The sequence below is a fragment of the Peromyscus maniculatus genome, chromosome 21 (genome assembly GCF_049852395.1).
Source record: "Peromyscus maniculatus bairdii isolate BWxNUB_F1_BW_parent chromosome 21, HU_Pman_BW_mat_3.1, whole genome shotgun sequence".
Lineage (NCBI taxonomy): Eukaryota > Metazoa > Chordata > Mammalia > Rodentia > Cricetidae > Peromyscus > Peromyscus maniculatus.
This window is the reverse complement of record NC_134872.1, coordinates 3,495,686-3,512,784: the sequence shown is the minus strand read 5'-3', so window position 1 is coordinate 3,512,784 and position 17,099 is coordinate 3,495,686. Positions and strand designations below refer to the sequence as shown.

The following is a 17,099-nucleotide window of genomic DNA, read 5'->3' as shown; positions in this document are numbered from 1 at the left end:
TGTCTGCCAGGGCCTCTTTGAGATATTCAAAGACAGATTCCAGGAGTGCATTGTGGGAACAAGGAGCTTTATATTACATGGACTATGTGATTTGTAAGAACAGAGGATGAGGGTGATGAGATCTGGGCATGTCTTGGAAAGGAGAGGTTTTTTTTTAACTTTTGATTTTTTGTGGATTTCACATCAGGCATTCCTATCCCACTTATCTCTCTGTCCCCTTGCATCTGCCCTCTGCCCTTGCAACCTCCCCCAAAACAAAACCAAATTAAAAAAATAATCAAAAACCAAACAAAACAAAGAACCAAAACCAAAACAAAAGAAGGAGGAGGAGGAAGGGGAGGAGAAGAAGAAGAGGAGGGGGAGGAGGAGGAGGAGGAGGAAGAGGAAGAGGAAGAGGAAGAGGAAGAAGAAGAAGAAGAAGAAGAAGAAGAAGAAGAAGAAGAAGAAGAAGAAGAAGAAGAAGAAGAAGAAGAAGAAGAAGGTCACTGAAGCTGTAATGTGGCCCCGTGAGTCACACAGTTTACCCTTTAGTCCCTACATCTTTATTTGTAAGTGTTCATTGCTATGAGTCATTGGTCTGGTTTGAGGCCTCTGGCTTCCGCTACACCACTGGTAATGGGCTCTCGCTGGGACTCTTCTTGGATATCCTGTTGTCCCATGTCATGGAGATCCTGCTGATTTAGATCTGTAGGTTTGTCCCCTTCACATGCTCCAACAGTTCACAGATGAGGTAGATATTGGAATGGGCCAACTCATAGCCCAGGTTCTGGGCCTGGGTGGTAGCTGGGTTGGGCAGCTTGCTAGCTTTCCCTCTTTGTCACCACCCAGATGATCTCTCCAGCACTGCCTCAGCCAGCTCACCCAGTGCAGCCTGCAGCAAGGAGTGAGGACCAGTTCTCCTGCTTTCAGCCTTCTCATTCACACTGTCAGGGTGAGCTCTACTGCTTTGCCCAGGCAAGGTGCAGGGCCCTCTCTCCCCACTGCTATAGGGGGCATACAAGGGGTATGTGTGTGTCAACTCTCCTGCTTCACCCCCCACCAGGACTGGCTCATCTGTGTCCCCAAAACAAGGTCAATTCTAGTGTGCTGTTAAGGTGGGTGCAGGGTCCTCTATCCTGTGTTCTGTAGCTAGTGTAGGGCAGGGCTAGTTCTCTTACTCTTGTGACCCCAGGGCCAGATCTCTCATCTGCTGCCAATGGTAATGGGTGAGGAGGGAGGGCATCTTTCCCTCACCCATACCACCACATGGCAGATGAGTGGGGGCAGGGTCAACTCTCCTGCTCTCATGCCCTCAGGGATGGCTCATCTGTGTCTCTGACCACAGGATCAGCTCTAGTGTGCTTCCCAGGTGAGGTGCACACCTATGGTGAGGGGTGGGGTCATCTTTCTTGAGTGTGGGGTTGCAGTGGGGAGGGGATGAGTTCTCTGAGGGGTAGGGCCAGCTTGCCTTCTGCAATACCCAGAAGGGGGCAGGATCAACCATTCCTGGGCCATTGAAGGGCAGAGCTGGTTCAGCACAATGATCCCTATACTAATACTGGCCATGGATATCACTACAGACCGCAGCTGCAGCAGGACCATGGACCCAGATATGGCCCTCAGCAGCAGCTCAGGCCCTGGTGGCAGCACAGTCCCCTCAGAGTATGACTGGCAGCAGCATGGCTCCCAGGCATCAACTGAAGCCATGGATACCACCCTAGACCCTGGCCTCTGCAGGGTCACAGACCCAGACATGGCCCTAGACAGCTGCTCATGCGCAGATGTCTCTATGGTTCAGGTTGCAGTACCAGACACCGAGATCAGCATGGCATGGTTCTCAGACACTGACATTGTCCAAGGTGGCCAACCAGATCCTGGTCTTCTGCATGGCCCTCAGTGACAACAGGAGACCTGAACATCAATGCAGACCCTGACTGCCCAGCACCAAGGCTCTTGGTTGGGTCACAGTGGCACTTCCATACTGCCCGCCCCAGTCATAAGGCATGATGTGGTGCCATTGCCTTTCCTCAAGAAGAGGATTTTATAGAGCAGTGGCTCACATTCCCCATCAGGGAAGGGAGGGAGGAGTGGGGTGTTGACCACATACCATTGGTAGCTGGGGTAGAATTGGACTCTTTAATCATGGTGTCCAGGTTGTGTTTTGCTATAGCTATCTCTTGTAGTCCACCTTGTGGGTCAAAGCTTGTCAGTTGGCCAAACTCAGGAATCCTCCAGATTGTCTCCTTCTTATCCAAGTCCACATAGAACTCCTCGTCACCATCAAATTCAAATGTGTACTGGCCATTGGGTCCATAAGAATGATAGACCTCTATACCATAGGAACCAACATGCTGGGCTGATGAATTGAGATGGATAGCAGAAAAAAAGGAAAACAGAAAGATAAAAAAGAATGTTAAACAAAGAAGATAAACAAAATGATAGAAAATACTTTTTTAAATACCATGAACTTCGTTTTTTGGCACATTTCCATCACCCACTCCCCCAACCCCTCTCAGTGTCAGTCACAGCCCACTCTTTCCCTCTATGTCACATGCTACATGGCAGTGGAATGTCACATGTGTAATTTCTGCTGTCCTGACTCCATCAGTGTCTAGTACATATGATGGCCTAAGCCAAGCAGCTCACAACTGAATAGAAAAGGAAAGCATCCTTCCAAAGAGTCAGTCTTCTTAGGTTTTGTGTTTCGTTGATCTTTCATCAGTTAATAACACATCTGTTACATTTCATGTCCCTTCTAAAGGACATTTTCCACACAGGGAGCCCTTCTCACCTTTTTAACAAAAGGAAAAGCTTATAGACTCATAGAAAGAGAACAACGACATCATTACAAAATATATGAAAACTGTTATAAAGTTCCTGCATTGTTAACTGTGAGGACCCACAAGACAGTTTTCTGATTTCCTCTGGAATAAAAGAGAGACTTAATTCAATTGTATGCTTCAGTCAACCCCTAACTCTTACTATTTTCCAAATCAATACTGGCGTTCACTTGCGGATGCATGGTGAATTAAAGATTTTTCCTCCAACAATGAGCATGTGTGAGATGCCAAGGCCAAACAGGCAATTCCACCCAAAGGATGTCAAATAGACATTATTGTCAAGGCATAGATTTTGGTAGTTAGTTTAGTCTTTTCTTCCTTCTTCATTTATTGAGTTTGTGGGACCTCATCCTCTCATGGTCTTGCTGTTGCTGGAATCTCTTTTTCTCATTGAAATCAAGGTTGTTGTTGTTGTTTTTAATTTGTTGAAACCTCCTCTACTTTGAATGTTTCTGCTCAGTTTTAATTCATAGGCTTCCAACCACACTATGACCCCCAATCCCTCTGTCTCCTATTCATGTTCTATTGCTCCTCTGTCTCCTCCCCTCACAGCCCAGCCATTTTGGTTGGTATTATCAGTCCCCCACCCCAACCCACAACATTGTACCTCCCACTTAAAGCTTTCTTATCCATTAAAAATAAATCTTGACTTCTTTTCCAAATGTGGTTGTACACAGCATTCCCTTTAGCAGGTGCCTGTCCTGGGCCACAAGTGTTGCTGAGGACCCTGCACTGCCTCCCACTGTTACAGTTTTGGCCTCAGCTGGGTCACTGTCCTCACCAACAACCTTTCTGCTTCCTGACCTTGGTCTGTGCCCATCACTAGTCTGCACTCTTTCTAGGAGCAGGCAGCAGTTTTACATATTTCAGCACCCACATCTTAGCTTAGCAAGTGCTTTACAAAGTAGAGGATCGAATGATTATAACTAGTTTTGGAGCCCATGGAGACTCTGGGAATGACACACAGATGGCAGAACCATGTGAAGTCGGGGTCAGCGATGACCTGTGCTGCATTAAGACCTGTGAGCCCTATGCATTTAAGGTTCCCTCCTTGATAAAAATATTGAAGGTCATTTTTAATATATAAGACAAATGTAATATAGATTGAGTTAAAATCAAAGCATTCTTTTAGATCTTGAAATTTCACTTTTTTTCTTCTAAATTCAAAAGAAATGGGAATATTTTCATATAGACCTACAGTTCTGTGGTTCCTTGGAACTGTGTCCACTGTGACTGGTCATATCTGGTTGGGGCACTCTCGTGTGACACTGAAGAAATGAACTGGGGACAAAGGAGCCAAGCTCCCTGGAGAAGCAGGTGAGACATCCACCTCCCCACAGAACCGGAGTGAGAGCAGCCATGGGTCACAGGTCACTTGGTCCCTTTCACTTCCTGTTCAAACATTTGAGTTTTCAACTGATGTTTTACTACTATTAATATCTGTACATCTGTAACAGCTACTATTAACACCTGTAAATGGCACAGAGTTAAGGAGGGATTCTGGAAGAGGACAAGGAATTGCACAGAGAGTGTGGCCACAGGCCTTGTCTATGTTGCTGTTACAGAACTTCATTAGATGGGGTGCAGGACAGGCAGCCTGTATTCCTTACTTTGTTACAAAAATATGACACTATATTTGGAATGGGAGCAAGGAAGAAAAATTGACATTTAAAGGCATTTATTAATGAATTAAGTAGTAAAAGTCTCAGTATGTAGCCCAGGCTGTCCTTGAACTCACGATCCTCCTGCTTCAGCACCTAAGCACTGGAGTTCCCAGCATGCACTGCCAGGCCCAGCCTGGTTTTCACTATATTTAAAGCACATCTACGTATTTGTTTGCCTTGGTCACTTGTGAGGTGACACATGAGGAGGACTGTCCTGTAAAATGGTGGCCCCTTCTCTCACCTCCCACCAGGGCCAGTTCCTAGTGTGCAGAGTATAAACCTCAACACAAGGGAAGCGTTTTCTGTGTATTTGTATCCGTAATTCAAGGAACTGTTTTCCATAGGATACACTACAGGAGATGATCCCTCCACACTTCCCTCCCTGGACCCCACTGTTAGAATCATGATCTGGTGAGCACAGCTCGCCAACCAGAGCCTCCTGAAGACGGGGTCACAGAGTTCTTAGACCGCCCAATATTGAGAATTTGTATCTCAGCCGATTTGCGTCTCCCTCTTCTCTCCATTCCCATTTTCCGGCTCCAGGCGTCCCTCAGCCGGGCCACTCACCCTTAATGTCGTCTTCACCTCCACAGGGGCTGAGCGCGGTGGTCAGGGCGAGGATCCCCAGAACCAGAGCTCTGCTGGGCGTCATCCTCTTCCCTGGTGGTCTCACAGCTGCTGCTCTGAGTCCTCAAGAGAGTGTGAGGATCCAGGCAAGGAGGTCTGACACCAACCCAAACCCGCCAGACCCAATCAGAAAATTCCTTCGTGGTGACGTCACAGTCGCCAGGTGCAGAGTTTGTACTGAGAGGCCTGGAAGAGGCCAGGGGAACTCCCTGACCTGGGGCAGCCTCTGCTCAGAGGAGCTGAGGGAATGCCCTGGGAAGGAGGAGGTTCCACGCCAGACTCTTTCTCCTGTGCATGTGTGTGTGGCTGGCAAGAGAGGAGGGAATTTCTGAGAAGCCTCATGGATAGGTGAACTCTTTGATAATAATGATGTTCTTTAGAGTTTTCTGGGCTGTATGGTCCAGGAGGTCTCCCCTGAATTTATTCCTTTCCTGGGGCTTCTCCAACCCCAACACCCAGCCGTTTCTCAGGCTCATGTACATGAGTTAGCTGTTGTTTCTTTTCTTTATTTATTTTCACTGTGTGTACAGAACACTCCAGATTGTGAGTTGACCACCTCCCCAAGGGTCCCCACAGACGGTGGACAGTCAATGTCTTTGATCTTCCTATTGTGTAAACCCTGGTCGGGAGGCTCTTTGCTCTGTCACAGAAACCCTGGTGTTATCATGCAAAGCCCATTTCAGCAAGAGCAATAACTCATGAAAGCTGCATCCGTGAAGTCCCCTGAATAACTTGCAGCTAGCTCCATAGAAAGTGCCCTGTGGAGAAAAGGAGGGACGATCAAAGTGTGGTTAAGTTCTTACTGAGGAGCTCCACTCAGCAATAGACAGGAAAAACTACAGACAAAATCCAAAGCAGAGATGAGAGTCGGAAAGACGGCTCAGCCATGAAGAAGAGCCCTGGCTGGTCTTGCTGAGGCCAGGAATTCAGATCCCAGCACCCACGTGTCAGCTCGCCACCACCTGTGACTCCAGCTGCAGGGGATCTAAAGCCCTCTTCTGCCTTCTGAGGGCACAGCACACGCATGTGCTCATGTAGAACAGCTGCCCCACACATACAAATAAATAAATGTAAAAATAAATAAAAATAAAAGCAAAGATGAACACACACAAAAGAAAAGAAGCCAGGCACAGGAAGACATGCCATGAGGCCAGAGAGATGGCTCAGGAGTTAAGAGCACTGAATACTGCTGCAGAGGACATGGGCCCTTCCCAGCACCCACGGGGGGTTGGAGGGGTGGACACAACTGCCTGAAACTCCAGTTCTAGGCCATCATCTGGCCACCCTTGACATCTTTATGTGTGTGGTTGCACATAAATTCATGCAGGCACTCACATATACATAAATAAAAACAATAAATAAATCTTTTGAAGAGAATAATTATGTAAATAGGTTTAAAAGTTTTATTTCCTATACACAGCTTTTGCTGGCTTTGTGACATGCTGCCTTTGTCTGTACAGTGGTCCTGTTCCTGCGAGTCCCAACAGCTTGTTCTTCCAGAGACAAGTGACACAGTCCACACCTGCTCCTCATTGGCTGAAGAGAACGCGTCCAATGCCAGAGGGTTTCACTTCAGCATTACTCAGGCTGAGGCTCCTGGTAGTGAATCCCTGAGCTTCTGCTTCCTTGGTGGGATGATGCACCGGTTGGGGAGCGAGGGGGTGGGTAGAGAGCAGAGGGCCCAGCGACACTGCAAAGCCGCTCTGTTGTCCTGAAGCTATCTTTAAAATTAACTCTTTATTACAGAACTATAATTAATATCACTGTTATAGATAATATAAAATAAATGAAAAAAATGTCTCCATATAAGAAAAAAGAAAAATAAACAGAACCCTGAAAAATTAAGCAACATGTTAGTAGGGAAGGCTAATTATTCTACAAAATCACTCTAGTCTTAGATTTGCATGTGGGAGTGTGTGTGTGTGTGTGTGTGTGTGTGTGTGTGTGTGTGTGTGAATGTGTGTGTACTCCCTTTTCATATTGATTCCTAGAAAAACAGCAACTTTATAAAAATTCATGTAGATGTTGGTGAAACTGCTTTAAATGTATACATTATATTTATTTTTAAGAACATAGAAGTTTTCAGTCTCAAAAATTTAAATAATATTTTAATAATCCATTATATTCCTTACTAAACACATGAATTCAGATTTCTTTTTATGTGTTTAATGATAATTTCCCCCTAATAACTAGATCTTCTTTCCATAGATCCTCATAATGTCTGATTTTAGTGTTGTTTGGACCCAGTTTCTGCACAGCTTGCTTGCAATGGAAGCCTGGCTAGACAGGAGTGGGGAGGTGAGTTTGGGGTTTGGTCAGGGAGATACGGATGGGACTCAGTCATGTGTGTCTCCTTCTGAGGGCTTTGTCTGGGACAGGGTTCTACATGAGGTGGGGTCAGCAGGAGGGTGGGCACAGGTGCTGCCTTTGAGCGGTGGCCACAGTCAAGGTTTGGAACTGGTTGGCTCACTCCCACAGGTCTGCAGTGAACGGGTGTTTGTAAACAAGAACAACTTAAGGTGACCTCTCTTCCACCATGGGAATGCAGAGGGCCTTCATTTCTGTGTCTGTTCAGTCCCAGGGGCTTCCAGGACCCCCCAGGTTAGCTCTGCTCTGCTTACTGAACTGCCAGTGAGGGGCTGGAGAGATGGCACCATGGTTAAGAGCACTGGCTGCTCTTACAGAGGACCCTGGTTCTGTTCCCAGCACCCACATGGCAGCTCACAGCCACCTGTAACTCCAGTTCCAGGAGACTTGATGCCCTCTGCTGGCATCCTCAGGTATTGCACACATATAGTGCACAGTTAGACACAGCAACATACCCATGTATATATATATATAAAAAAAAATGCCGAGGACAATTTCAAGAGCCATGCCATATTGCCTGCCTGAGTTAAGTTTCTGTTGTCCAGTATTGAGCCCCTAACCAGAAACTTTCGACATGCCTGGACAAATCCTGAGTTATTAGAAAATAACTTAACATTTCCTTATCTTTCTGCTATAGTGACCACTAGTAACAATGTTTTGTGGTTAGGTTGCTTGGTTGGGTTGCTTGGCAACTCAACAGTCCCCTGATCTTTCCCAAAGAAAGTTTCCTGATCTGCTTACTATAAGACCCACCTGAGAAAAATAAAATTTTGCAGCTTGATCAGAATACTGTCTTGCTGTCAATTCTTTGTGTCTCTTGTCCCTTCATTCGCCATTCCCCCTTCTAGGGTCTCTGCTGGAGATCCTGCTGGTCAGGACAAAAAAAATTTTTTTGAACTACCAATAAGCCCACAAATGAACTGCATTGGTCTGAGTCAGACCCTCACAGTTTAAGTCAACCAGAAAGTCTGGATTGTGTTAATGGTAGAGGTGAGAGCATGAGCCCAAACGTGTCCAGGAGTTCATTTTGAAAGTGACCACACTCACCCAGAACCAAACAAAGCACAAATGGACAGCCCTCCATTCCCACTCAGTACAGAGAATTCCAGTCTTACTTGGCTCCTGGTCCCTGAGACTTTCTTCCCAGAGACAGCAGGTTCTCCTCTGCCAAGACAGTGAGAAAACAAAGACACTGGAAGGTGACCTGTCAGCCACAAGGACCACAGTGGCCAATGACATAATAATTAATAATTACTATGACAACAATGATGATGACTCTCTTCTCTTTCTACTCTATTAATACCTTCATGTGTCCTGTGAAGTGGAACCTTTCTGTTCTTCCCTTTTCCATTTTACCCAGGTAGCCTAAGTCTGAGTAATGCGCCAGACCAGCAGTTGTGATGCACCACGGTCCTAGGAGAATTTATTCCACACTTCCTCTCATGGGCACCACAGATGTCAAAACATCCAGTTGATTCCTCCAGTGATGAGGCTCACGGGAACCCACCACCTACACCCTTGACCGACTTCCCTGTTCTGTGGACTCCTCACCTGCAGCCAAGGGCTCTTCTTTCTCTGAGCTCTGACACAGTGTTAGGTGCAGGACTGGGGCTCCTGGTGGGTCCAGCATCGCTCAGCTGCCGGCAATGTTACAGAGTTCTCATAAGTAGGCAAGGAATCAGAATAGAAACTCAGTTGGATTTGCTTGGAACTATTGTGTACTTTGAGGCTAGTGACCCTTTTCAGTTTCATCAAAACCCAAGTAAAGGTTCTTGAGCCCAGACCATAAAAGGCAGAGTTGGGGTTTGGGTCCAACCTGGGTCCAACTGGAAGTTTCTGTAGTTGGCCTGAGATAGGAACTTTCCTTCTTTGGGCAGGAAAGTATGAAAACTCCAGCAGGGCGTGATCCAGTCTCTCCTTGGGGACAATGAGAGTTGTTCACGTCTGTCTCTGTGAAGAATTATACTAATGTGAAATCTGTATGCTATCACTGTAGCACTATTTTTATCTTGTACTTCCAAGAACAAGTAGATAAAATATAGCATGAGAGTGGAAGATGAGAAGTAAAGATGACTAAAGAACTGGACAGTGGGTTTGAGTTTTAACCCCCCACCCTCACCTCCCACCCCCACAGTCCTGCAGCAGAGACAGAGGCAGAGATAGACATTAGCATCCAGGGTGATTCCAGCAGGTGTGACAGGAATTCTACTCCATATGCAACCACCCTGAAGTGAGAATTCTCAAGATCACAAACCTTAGTTCCTCAGGTCCAATGAGACTTAGAATAAGGCCAGGGCAATGCCTGTCCAGGTGAAGGGGCCTGACACCAAGTCTGGGTTCTGTCTCTGGTAGGAGAGACTGACTTCTGCAAGTTGTCCTCTGACCTCCACATACATGCACACACACAATAAACAAACAAATAAATAAATATAAACAAATATTACTTGACTTTATGGATTATATCTCCATCCAGATTAGTGATATCTTTTCACTTATGATTCATTGTTTTCCTTTTGGTAAATTGTCATTTTCACTTCATTTTGGTTATATGTATTTCCTCTGAAAATTATCCTTTGCTCCCAGGTGTTAATGGCACTGCAGCTTTGGGTGTGTCTTCCCAGTTAGGGAGTCACCAGAGACTGCTGATGTGGCCTCTCTACTTTGCCTATTAGCTGGGAAGAAAAGTAATTAAGAAAATGTCATGGTTTCCTAGGAGATCTCTTCTATTTACCCTTCCCAGGGAAATCTATGCATCTCTCTTTGGGCCCTACTGGTTACCTAGCTTCTCTGGGGTTGTGGATTGTAGTCTGATTATCCTTTACTTTACAGCTAATATCCACTTATGAGTGAGTACATACCATGTTTGTCTTTCTGGGTCTGGGTTACCTCATTCAGAACGATTTTTTCTTGTCCCATCCATTTGCAAATTTCATGAGGTCATTTTTTTTTCCTGCTGAGGAATACTTCATTGTGTAAATGTACTTTTTTTTTTATCCATTCTTCTGTTGAGGGGCATCTAGGTTTTTTCCAGGTTCTGTTATGAATAACAATGCTATCAACATAGTTGAGCAAGTGTCCTTGTGGTATGATTGAGCATCCTTTTGGTATATGCCCAAGGTTGGTATAGCTGGGTCTTGAGGTAGATTGATTCCCAATTTTCTGAGAAACCACCATACCAATTTCCAAAGTGGCTGTACAAGTTTTCTGTCCCACCAGCAGTGGAGAAGTGTTCCCCTTACTTCACATCCTCTCCAACATAGGCTGTCATTAGTGTTTTTTATCTTAGGGTATCCCTCTTCTTGCGAGTAACAAACATATTATTTATTTTCTGAAGTTCTCAAGGTAAAGTTTAGACAACTAAATGTCTTTTGTTCAACCCAACAATCTTCACACAAGACATAAAAAGCATGAGAACAAGACTGTTCATAAATAATGGTGTTGGGGAGTGTAGTTCAGAGCTGTGATTGCTGGGAAGACCACACTTGCATGTTTTTTTCTTTTAGGCCACCAACCAGCTCCCAAATCATTACAAAAAGACTTATTAGTTTTGAATGCTCAGCCTAGCTTGGGCTTGTTTCTGGCTAGTTTTTTTTTTTTTTAACTCAAATTAACCTGTTTCTCTTTATCTACCTTTTGCCTTGGGGCTTTTTACTTTTCTTTATTTCTGTGTATCTTTCTTTCACTGCTTCTTCATGGCTAGCTCGCAGCTGCCTGGCTTCTGACCCTGAGAATGTACTATAGGAGACTATGGGGGTCCAGCCCCTCGATAGTCCCCTCCCAGGGTCCAGGAAGAATGTACAACCAGCTGATAATTAATCTTTGATGAAAAGAAATGAATCTATATAGATGAAATTCCTTAGTCTATATACTTCATTATTCTGTGTCAGTTACACACTTATACTCTGCTCTCAAATTTAGCTCCTTTCTTGCCCAATATCTCTTTACATTTATCTGTTGTCCCCTCTAGGTTCTATCTTAATTCCTTCATCTAGTTCTGTCCCTTCTAGGTTATCATCCATCTAGTTCTTTCCCATATCAGCTCCTCTCCCATCTCCTTCTTTCTCATCTGGTTCTTCCTCATCTTGTACTTCCCCATCTGGCTCTTCCTCATCTTCCATCTCGTTCCTCTAGTACTCTCTTCTAGCCCTTCAGTCTAGTTCTTCCCCATCTCAGTTTGTTCCTCTCAAGTTCCTACCCATCTAGTTCTTCCATTCTCTTTTCTCTTCTCTGTCCTGTGCCCTGGAAGTCCTGGTATGAAAAGGGAGGGTCTGAGATCAATTGTATAAAGCTATTACTTAATGTCTACCTGACCTGGGCAGTGTCCCCTTGTGGAATTTACCTTAAGTCAGGAGACTTGTATGTGGGCTGCTATCACTGTTAGTCCTTGAAAGTTGGGCACCCACCTGGGCGATGTCTCCTTGTGGAATTTGAGTCAGGAGACTTGCACGTGGGCTGTTTTTATTGTTATCCTCAGAAGTTGGGCGCCCACCTGGGTGGTGTTTCCTATAGTCCTTGAAAGTGGCTAAGGGAGATATCTGATTCCAGAGAAGGCCTTTCCCGAGGCAGTTCTCCAAATACCTGGAATGTGTATGTCCAGAGAGTGATCAGTCCACACTGTTAGCCCTTCTTAGGGAAAAGTCAATTGGGAAAACTATGAAGGCACACATGATTTTCATAATAAAATACAGCTGATATATAACAAACCAAGTAACACCAAAAACTCCCTGGAATTTGGCTTCCTCTGGAGGAATTCCCTGATTCCTCCAGGTAGTAACTTTGCCATAACCAGCTGAGTTCTTATGATATATTCCTGCAGCCTGCAGCAATGAACCTCTTTTTCTCTCTCATTCTCTCCTTTATCTTCTCTCTCTTCCCTTTCTAGATTCCTCCTCCTATTTATTCTCTCTGCCTGCTAGCCTCACTTATCCTTTCTCCTGCCTAGCTATTGGCCATTCAGCTCTTTATTAGACCAATCAGGTGCCTTAGGCAGGCAAAGTGAAATAGCAACACAAATTTACATAGTTAAACAATGCAGCATAAACAAATGTAACATAGCTTTGCGAAGTTAAAATAACATTCCACAACACAACTACAGTAAGATGACTTTTTATAGGATGCTTACTGGGCATAAGAATCTGATGTGGCTGGGTGGTGGTGGCTCAGGCCTTTAATCTCAGCACTTGGGAGGCAGAGGCCAGCCTGGTCTATAGAGCGAGATCCAGGACAGGCTACACAGAGAAACCCAGTCTCAAAAAAAAAAAAAAAAAAAAAGAATCCAATATGACCAACCTCATCTCAACAGCCCAGTAGTGTTCTATAGGATTGCTTTGCTGTTTTGCATTTCTCTGTGAACTTTAGAATCAGCTTGATACCTATTGAGGATTCATTTGAGACTCTGCTGGAGGTTACACTGATTAGAGATCTTTTGGGATATTGCCATGTTAGGACTGTAGTCTTCTAGTCCATGAACTTAGTGTGTCTTTTCTGTTAATTTTTATTTAACTACCTTCAACAGCATTCTGTAGTTCTTAGAGTGTTAATTTTTAGCACTTCTTTGTTAAATTTGTAAATTTCTTTGTTAAATTTGGAGCCATTGTGAGCATCCATGTGGGCTCCTGGAATCAAACCCAGGCCCTCTGGAAGAGCAGTCAGTGCTCTTAGCCACTGCCATCTCTCCACACCCCCAAACTAACATTTTTTAAATTCCTAGAATTTAGTTTAGGCAGAACTGGGTTTGAACTATTAAAAAAAAATGTTTCCCTGGATCACTAAAAAGGATTAATTCTTAGTATCATATCCAATTAATTAATTAAAAATATTTATTCAGTACCAGGAACTGTCACAGGTACTAAAGATCCAACAGATGACAAAAATACAATAAAAAATTCTAGTGGTGATTAGCTGTGATGGGAGCGCAGGCAGGGCTGGCCCGTGGTTACACAGCTTCCCTCACCTTGTCCCATGACGATCAGGTGTGACCATGGACTTTTCCAGTTCCCACCTCATCCACCCAGGTACCAATGCATCACTAGCAGGGAGCGGCCAGCATCACAGTCACTTCCTTCCCCTAACACTGACCAGGGACTTCCTACAGACTCATGAAGAATGTCCGATGTCCTTCCCACCCCTCTAATATCACATAGGAAATCCTCCCTCTCTACCCTTTCAGCACCGCAGATCTTCCTTTTCCCACTAAACCAACTTGTCAGCGAATCCCCTCATGGCCTGTCCTTGTTCCTCTCCTCCACACTTTCTCTTTTTAATACCTGCATCAGGCTCAGACCTTCTTAGCAGTCACATCTGCTGGAAACAAGTGACGCTGCTTCGCTCTCTATTCCTATTGGTCGAAGGAAAGTCTGCTGCCCAGACGGGGTTTTCCAAAAACATTTTTTCTTTCCTAAATGCGTCAGTGCAGAAAATGCTGGGCCATTTTCCCAATAGGAACTAACTAGCTGGAACCGAGACCCATGAGGTGGATTCTGGGTTTGAGGGTGGGGACCGTGGGGGCCATGGGAGAGAGGGAGGGAAGAAAGATGTCAGGAAGCTCATCTTTCTCTATTTCTTCAAGTTATATTTTCTAGTATAATTATGAGAATACTGGCCACTCAGTAAATCCAAATCCTCATTCCACCTGTCACTACCTAGCTTTACACCTACCCTGGGATCCTGGCTGACACCTGGTGATTCCCACTGTCTGCAGCTACAGAATTCATTTACCTTTGCCATCTGGTTCTACCCTGTGTAGGGCCTTTCATTCCTTAAACACACCCCATGACACCCCTGTGAAATCATTCGATGTTGTTTCTTCTCTGCCCCATATGGTCATTTAATTGACTTAAAACATACTCATTTCTCTAGTTTGTTTTGTTTTGTTTTGTTTGTTTGTTTGTTTGTTTGTTTGTTTGTTTGTTTTGAGGCAGGGTGTCCCAGGCTGGCCTCAAACCCACTATGTGGGAGAGGTCAACTGTAGCCAGAAGTTTCTCCAGGCTCACCCAGCCCTGAAGTCCCACAGCCACTTATAAAATAATCACTCAGAGGCTTATATTAATTACAAACTGTGTGACCTATGGCTTAAGTTTCTTGCTAGCTAGCTCTGTCATCTTAAATTAACCCATTCTATTAATCTATGTTTTGTCACATGGTTGTGGTGTTACCAGTCTGCTGGCATGTTGCTTCTTGGGTGACGGTCTGGCACCTCCCCCACCTCTGCCTCTCTTCTTCCTGTCTCTCTCTTGGATTTCCCATCTAGCTATAACCTGACTTGCCATAGACCAGAGCAGCTTCTTTATTAACCAATCATAGCAACACATATTCACAGCGTACAGAAAGAGATCCCACAGCAGTCAACCTTGAACTTCTGATTCTCCTGCCCTCCACTCCCCAGTGCTGGGCTTACAGGTGTGTGCTACCAATCTTGATTCACATAATGCTAGGGAATCGAACCCAGGGCTTCATGCATTCTAGGAAAGCAGTCTACCAACTAACTTTCTCTCAAGCACACAGAGTTACAATGTAAAAGTCTTCACTGTTCTCATGGACTCATACATAGTAAAACAACTTTGCCAGCTTTTACAAACTCATAGTACCCCAACTCTGTGCTCTTGGTTTTTAAACAAACCTACTGTAGTTCTCGATGCACGTCAGCACAGTGAGTTTACACTGGCTCTGGAGTCCCAGGAAACGAGATTTGCTGACCCCAGTCACACCTGCGATGTCATTGCCCTGAAGAATGTTTGCACAGTTGCAGCACCAGTGCATTAAAAATAAATTTATACCCTCAAAAGAAAACTGTTATAAATATCTTCTCTTTCCTTCTTTGTTGTTCTTTCCCTCCTGAGATATGGTCTAATTCTATAGCCCAGGCTGTCCTGGAACTCATGGCAATCCTCCTGTATTCAGCCTGTGTGAGCCACCATACCAGTCTTATACTTTTCTTTTGGATGTCAGGATGAACTTCCCCTAGTCCTATGGACTTCTCAGTGTGAAGTCCCACTGGCAGGGTTGTTACACAAAGTGAATGAGGTGATTGCCTCGTGGAACCTGCAGACTTCATCTCCTGCACTTCCTGCTGGTGAGATGAGCCTCTCTCAACCTCTGTTTCTCCCCTTTCAATTGTCCCCAGAGATTTTAACTTCCTAGCTGTAATGAGATACCAGCACCACCACCATCTCTGACCCCTCATTGCTGCGTAGGGGTTTTCCAGCCACAGCTGACAACCAACCCCCCTGATTCTACACTTGACATCCACCCAAGTCCAACTGGAAGTGAAAAGTGAGGTATTCTTGGCAATCTGCAGCTACATCCTGTTTCTACCCACTAGCCTGGGGTATTAGACCTGTCTCTACCTTGGTCACATCAGCCACCCCTACTCTACCTCCTCCTGGGGTCTTTAAAGCTGACCAATCATCAGGCTACTGTAACGGTATCTTTGCTGCAGACAAATGAGCCGCCTCAGCCACTGGCTGTACAGGAAAGAAACTGGCAGCCACAGTTTCACACAGCGCTTTTGCTCAGAAGGATGATCTACTTCATAGCACCACAAAGTCATGTCCCAATTCTTCCATTGAAGGAAATTATCAGCCTTAAAAAATAGATGAACATCAATGTGTGGCCTGGGAGCAGGGCTCACGGGTAGAGTGCTTGTCCAGCATGTGTGAGGCTCCAAATTCAATCCCCAACATGGAACATTACACAAAACCAACATTTACAAAATGTTTTCACCAACTGTCTTACTCCAGTTTCTCTCAAGATTCACATGTGTCTGCTGGAGACAGCTGATGCTGCCCCACCTTTCATCCCCATTGGTGGAGAGGAATTATCTGAGAAAGGAGGGGACTTCCAGTAAGATCTCACTCCAGTGTCTCACCCGAAAGGAGGAACCTAACTTGGACTCTAAAAGAAGGGTTGCTTTCTTTGGGTGCTGCCTCCAAAAGGAAGGGCGTCATGCTCCCACTTTTCTATATTTGCTATTTTGGTACTTGCCAGCACAAGTTTGAAAAACACCCTTGGGGACCAAAAAGGTGTGTGGACATCCTCCTGTGTGTTCCTGTTGACACCACTAATCTCCACGCCCAGCCCTTCCTGATGACAGTTTCACTGGTTAGCATTATTTCTACCACTCCTCCATTTCTGGGAGACATAATTTCTTCTCCAAATGTCCACCACCTCTCATCGTGGACTGAGCGCCAGTGCAGTTCAAGGACTTTGGAGTCCCGTCAGTCAGTATTCCTCCCTGCTCACCCCTCCTTGCCCTGCGCCCCCCACACACGCTTTTCTCTGCTGCTCTAGTTTCCCAGCTTAACTCTCATCTCTAACCTGAAGCCTGACCCTTCTACCAATCCCGAATCATTTCCTCTGGCACACACCTGTATAAATCCTCCCTTGAGGAGGTTTGAGACAAGGTCTCACTCTGTACCCCAGCATGGCCTGGAACTATGCAGCCCTGGCCGGCCTCAGACTCCCAGCAATCCTCCTGTCTCAGCCTCCCGAGTGCTGGGATTGCATACATGAATGATGTCCAGCCCAATTCTTCTTTCTTGGTGTAAATATTGGAATTGGTTTAATTTTAACCATTCTGTTTTGTTTGAAAACATAACTCAACCATGGGATTGGAGAGACAGCT

General features: G+C 45.2%; 1 protein-coding gene across 2 annotated transcripts in view; it reads right to left on the bottom strand.

The window, feature by feature from the left end:
- LOC102912661 (H-2 class II histocompatibility antigen, A-F alpha chain) overlaps positions 1-5,209 on the bottom strand; it is an 83,289-nt gene extending 78,080 nt beyond the window's left edge. For both annotated transcript variants that reach the window (XM_015990498.3, XM_042265577.2), the window contains exons 1-2: positions 5,051-5,209; positions 2,087-2,335 (exon numbers count right to left, since the gene is read on the bottom strand). In XM_015990498.3, coding sequence (XP_015845984.1) covers positions 2,087-2,335; positions 5,051-5,135 — 334 coding nt within the window. In that variant the 5' untranslated portion in view covers positions 5,136-5,209. The remainder of the gene's footprint in view (positions 1-2,086; positions 2,336-5,050) is intronic.
- Between the last annotated feature and the right edge of the window lie 11,890 nt (positions 5,210-17,099).